Raw genomic sequence first — 5,701 nt, 5'->3', positions numbered from 1 at the left:
ATCTCCTGTCTGTCTGTCTGTCTGTCTGTCGGTCCAGGGGTGGGACAGGAAGTACAGACAGAGAATGTGACGGTGGCTGAGGGTGGGGTGGCTGAGATCACCTGCCGTCTCCACCAGTACGACGGATCCATAGTTGTCATCCAGAACCCAGCTCGGCAGACCCTTTTCTTCAATGGCACCCGTGGTGAGTGCTGGGGCCTGGACTCCTGTGTCCTAAATGGGGGCAGGTTGATCTGGGGGAAGGAAAGGAGTAGAGCCGGAACTGCTCCTCCTGCAGATAGAAGGGCCAGAATGATTCTGGGTCCCCATGGTGTCAAATAGTTGGACACCTCAGACTCAGGTACAGTTGGAGGAAAGAGACAGGATGAGATGCTGGACTCCTGGAGGGAGGGTGGGCGTCTTGAGGCCAGAGCTCCCCAAGTTCACACCTTCCCCTTCTCTAGCCCTGAAGGATGAGCGTTTTCAGCTTGAGGAGTTCTCCCCACGCCGGGTGCGGATCCGGCTCTCGGATGCCCGCTTGGAAGACGAGGGGGGCTACTTTTGCCAGCTGTACACGGAGGACACCCACCACCAGATTGCCACACTCACTGTGCTAGGTGACAGCCTCGGCTCCTCAGACCCGCGCCCTTCTTTCCCGGGTTCTCTTATATCCTAAGACCTTTGACTCTGGCTAGCTTTCACTTCCTGTCCGGCTCCAGTGAACAGGGCCGGCCCTCCTGACCTCTGGTCTCTGCATTTGACCCCTGCCACTTGGGAGCCTGGTTCCCTTTGGTTCCTAGCACCCCGCAGCCTAGTTGCTTTGAGCTCACCTCGGGGCCTCTCTTAACCCGCTGCCCCTTTTTGCTCCGCGACAGTGGCTCCGGAGAATCCTGTGGTGGAAGTCCGGGAGCAGGCGGTGGAGGGCGGCGAGGTGGAGCTCAGCTGCCTAGTTCCGCGGTCGCGCCCCGCGGCTGTCCTGCGCTGGTACCGGGACCGCAAGGAGCTGAAAGGTAACCCAAGGATGGAGGCCGGCGATGGGCGGGGCTTAGGAGGAGGCCGGATTTTTTAAAATGTGGGCGGGGCCGGTCAGGGGTTATTGATGTGCAGCTGGTGAGTGGAAGAATTGAAGGAGGGAGGAGCTTTGAAAAGAGGCCCGGGAGGGGCGTGGTTTGGCTTCGAAGAGGCGGGGCCTGATCGTGGGGCGGGGCTTGGGAAATAGTCTGCTTAGAGTTTGGTTGGCGGGATGGGCGAGGCGGGAACCCCAGCCTGACAGTGTTCCGGCTGGGCGTGGCAGGGGTGAGCAGCGGCCAGGAAAATGGCAAGGTCTGGAGCGTGGCGAGCACAGTGCGGTTCCGCGTGGACCGCAAGGACGATGGAGGTATCGTCATCTGCGAGGCACAGAACCAGGCTCTGCCCTCCGGACACAGCAAGCAGACGCAGTACGTGCTGGATGTGCAGTGTAAGTGCCCAACGGGCAGGGTCCCCGGGGTCCCCCGCCAGCAGTGCGTCCCGAGAGGCTCCCAAGCCCCTGGTGATCGTCCTTCTCTCTGCGCAGACTCCCCCACAGCCCGGATCCATGCCTCCCAAGCTGTAGTGAGGGAGGGCGACACGCTGGTGCTGACATGCGCTGTCACGGGGAACCCCAGGTGAGCTCTGCGCCCCGGACTTCTGGGGCCTTGCACTCCATTTGAGGAAGGAGCTCTGGAACCTCGATTCTTGGATTCTCAGAGCGGAAGGGCCCGGGAGGGCTTGGATTCCATAGATTCTGGTGACAGATGGGAACGGGGCCGGGAATGTTGGTTTTCCAGGAAGGAAAGGGCCAGAGAGCCTCTTTGGAGGTTCGTGCAAGGTGAGAGTTGTATGTCCAGATTCCTGAGAAGTCAGATGGGTGCTAGCACCTGGGTTCCTAACTCTGGCTACACTTAACCCCCCCCCAGGCCAAATCAGATCCGCTGGAACCGCGGGAATGAATCTTTGCCAGAGAGGGCCGAGGCAGTGGGGGAGACGCTCACGTTGCCCGGCCTGGTATCAGCTGATAACGGCACCTACACCTGCGAGGCGTCGAACAAGCACGGCCACGCGAGGGCGCTCTACGTGCTCGTAGTCTATGGTGAGGGGCTGCTGCAGCAGACCTGGGGGCGGAGCCAGGGGGTATGGGGGCGCAGGGCATTTAGGGGCGGGACTTGAGCAAAAACACTGATTCTGTGGGTTAACAGCCAACAGTTATTACAATTCTAGGGCCAGTCTGGCCGTCTGGGTTCAAATTTGGCTCTGCCACTTCCTACTGCAGGTAACTTAATCTGCACCTTAGTTTCCGGTAAGGTGGAAATAAACACCAGTCCCCACCTCATAAGGTTGTGAAAATTGTGACAGCTAAATATAGCCTGATGCAGTGGTGCACACCAGTAATTCCAGCTACTCGGAAGGCTGAGACAAAATGATTGAAAGTTTGAGACCAGCCTGCCTAGGCATCTTAGCGAGACCCTGTCTCAGAATAAAAAATGTGAAAGGGCTGAAAATATAGTTCAGAGTAGAGCACTTGCCTAACAGGTCCGAGGCCCTGGGTTCACCTCCTATTGCTGCAGAAATAAAAACAGCTAAATAAACAAAGAGATTGGAATGGACCTTTGGACATAGTTAAGTGTTAGGTTGTTGGCTCTCCTTATATCGTGGGGCAGGACTTTTGGACCTGGTTGGGCTAAACCGTGAAATACCTGCAGCGTTTTAGACAAGATGGAAAGGGACTTGGACCTGTTTCTTGATCTTTTTGTTTCTTTCTACAATGCAGGTGTAGGGGGCTGAATAAAAAGAAAAGGGATGTCCTGTTTCTGTCCCCTGGGAAGTGGAAGGGAAAGCAGGGCAGGCTTTGGGGATGGGACCAGGGAGCCATGAGAAGAAACTACACGGTGGCAGTAATTCTGAGGGACACGGCACAGAAAAGGGTGAGGGGAGATGCGCTTTGCAGGATGGCCGGAGAACGTGGCAACGGTGGGCTTGGACTGGGACCGCCCTCTGATGACCTCGTTCTGCATCCTGTCCCTCTGGCAGACCCCGGTGCGGTGGTAGAGGCTCAGACGTCAGTTCCCTACGCCATTGTGGGCGGCATCCTGGCGCTACTGGTGTTTCTGATTATATGTGTGCTAGTGGGCATGGTCTGGTGCTCTGTACGACAGAAGGGTAAGTAGGGGCGGGACCTGAACTCAGCGATGATCTGATTGGTTGCGGAACCCGACGGGGGCGTGGCCTAGGGCACCGTTCGAAGGAGGGTGGACACAGCCAGGAAAAAAAAAGGTTGCGGAGTCTAGACCACGGATTGGAAATCCGGACCTACGCCTGGATTCCGAAGGGGCCAGGGCTTTTGGCTTAGGGTTCTGAAAGAGGTGAGCCTTGTAAACCGAATTAAGGTCAGGGATTTGAATAAAAATGAATAAAAAGGCATATCTTCCTAATTGATGGGGTCTTTGGGAGTGGAGCAAGGGGATACCACCAGAAAAAACGGTAAAAAAAGAAAGGGATGTTTTGTTTCTGTCCTCTGAGGGATGGAGGAGGAGGGTGGAAGCAGGACAGATGTCGAAGATGGGAACAGGCCATGTACAAACCAACCTAGAAAAGAAATTGCGTAAACTTTTGGAGTCTTCCTAATTCTGCTTTTACCTCTTTCTCTACCACTGTTCTGTTCCCCGGACCTGTCTTCCTGACCTTGTGTCTTCTGTTTCTCCCTTTTCCTTTTTCTGATATCTCGTCTGTCTCCCTCTTTCCACGTATTTCTGTCGAACTCCTGCATCCACACCCACGTCCCCTCTGTCCCTGGCATCTGTCACCCCTCAGGCTCCTATCTGACCCACGAAGCCAGTGGCTTGGATGAACAGGGAGAAGCAAGAGAAGCCTTCCTTAATGGCAGTGATGGACACAAGAGGAAAGAAGAATTCTTCATCTGACCCTACCCCCACCCCAGGCCTGGGCCTGGGCTGGGGTCCCCCCCACTGCCAGCTGCAAGGAGCCGACAAAGACATTTCCAGAGTCTGGGATGGTGGGCTTCTCCCCCACCACTAACACCTCAGACACTTGGGCAGGGATGGGGGTGTAGGATGCCTGGATCTCTGCCAGGGCCAGAACTGAGGGCCCAGAGGTCTGGGTCCCCCGGGGGGACAGTGGCTCAAGGTCCAGGACCCCAAGTCCAGGTAGGGCAGTAGGGATTGAGTTTGGGAACAATAACTGGGGGAGGCCAGTGCCCCTAGGCTGCAGAACCAGGTCTTGGGAGGGGATCAGATTCTGGGAAGGGTGGGTGGGCAGGGAAGGGGAACACAGATTTATTTGGGGGTCCCAGACCCCACGCCAGCCATTGTAAGAGTTCCACAGAGCTCTGGGCACCTCTTTGCAAAGCCATGTTTGCACGGTGGGGGGAAGGGTGGGGGGAGGGCATGGAAATAGGGATTCTGTGTCTTTGTGTCATGACTTTGAGGGGGGCAGTGAGGGAGAAGCCCCAACCCTGATCTCCAATCCCTCTTCTCCAGGTTCCTGGGTTTCCCTTCCCTCCTTCTCCTCCTCGTCCTCCTCCTCCACGTCTGTCCCACCCCTATTTGTCTGTCCACCCACTCCTGGGGGGCCTTCCCCATCTCTCCTCCAGGCCCCCCAGGGAGGGGGAAAGGAGTATGGGGGGGATGCGCAGTCTCTATGGTTTTATATATAATATATTAAAAAAGTCAAAAATCTGTATGAAAATATCAGATTGCACCCCTCCCCCCACTCCTGGCTTTTGCCCCTTTTTTTCTTGTTTAAAAAATAAAACCACACACACATTTTTGTACGGGGCGGGGAGGGGAGGGCTTGGGGAGGGGTTTGGCAATCCCACTAACCACCATTAAACTGAGGAGAGAACAAAAGTGTTTGGGGTGGCTTGTGTGTCTGTACCTCTGCCCAGGGCTGCACTACGGGGGGTGGGGGGAGTGTCACGGCTGCAGGTGGACAGTGTAGGCCAGGAATGGTTCTGAGTGCGCCAAGGACACCTTTACCCTTCCAAAAAGCCTGGCCAGTTCTTCAACCAGTTTGTCACTGACTCTTTGTCTTTTTGGTAGCTACTGAGCTACCCCATGGCCTAGCTTTCCCCTTACCCCAAAGTCTCCAATGCAGCTTCCTTTTAAAATTTTTTTTCACATGGTGCATATTATTATAATTAATGCATATTGGTTGTACAGAGTAATGGGTCTCACTGTGACATTCCTACTCGTGTATATAAAGGACCTCCAAGTAACATAAGGGAACTCTTATAACTCCCAACCTGCTAGATGGCCAACACCTGAGTTCGCATTCTCTAAAACTGAACAATGAATTGCAGGAACAATGAAGGTTAAGAGTTAGGAAGAATTTATTGAGAGAAAAACAACTCCAGTCTAAGACAGAAGGGGGACCAGACAGTGGATTTTCTGTGGACGCCGCTTGTCAAGGGAATTTTATAGAGCAAAGCCATGAGGTGAGGCATAGCTATAAGGTGAGGAAGGACAAAACTATAGTCAACTAATAAGATTATAATTATAGTCACTTAGGTAATATTGAACCAGTGGGAAATCACAAAGCGGGTATATGATGGGACAAAACTATGGTCAACCAATAAGATTACAAGTGTAGTCGCTTAGGTAATATTGATTAAAGGATCAATTGGGGAAGCAAGTCATGTAACAAGTGTAAGTGTAACAAGGATTTCCTGGGAAGGAATGGGCTGGGA

General features: G+C 54.1%; 1 protein-coding gene across 1 annotated transcript; it reads left to right on the top strand.

Annotated features, from left to right (window-relative positions):
- On the top strand, positions 1-4,852 carry Cadm4 (cell adhesion molecule 4; the record flags this gene model as incomplete). Its single annotated transcript, XM_033765996.1, has 8 exons — positions 1-184; positions 444-596; positions 855-989; positions 1,274-1,438; positions 1,535-1,625; positions 1,917-2,089; positions 3,028-3,156; positions 3,808-4,852. Coding segments are annotated over 8 exons (1,140 nt in total), but the record flags the coding sequence as incomplete, so codon positions are not given.
- Positions 4,853-5,701: the final 849 nt, after the last annotated feature.

This window comes from Fukomys damarensis, unplaced genomic scaffold, assembly GCF_012274545.1.
Source record: "Fukomys damarensis isolate Sample0158 unplaced genomic scaffold, DMR_v1.0_HiC HiC_scaffold_19, whole genome shotgun sequence".
Lineage (NCBI taxonomy): Eukaryota > Metazoa > Chordata > Mammalia > Rodentia > Bathyergidae > Fukomys > Fukomys damarensis.
This window is presented reverse-complemented; position numbering and strand designations above follow the sequence as displayed.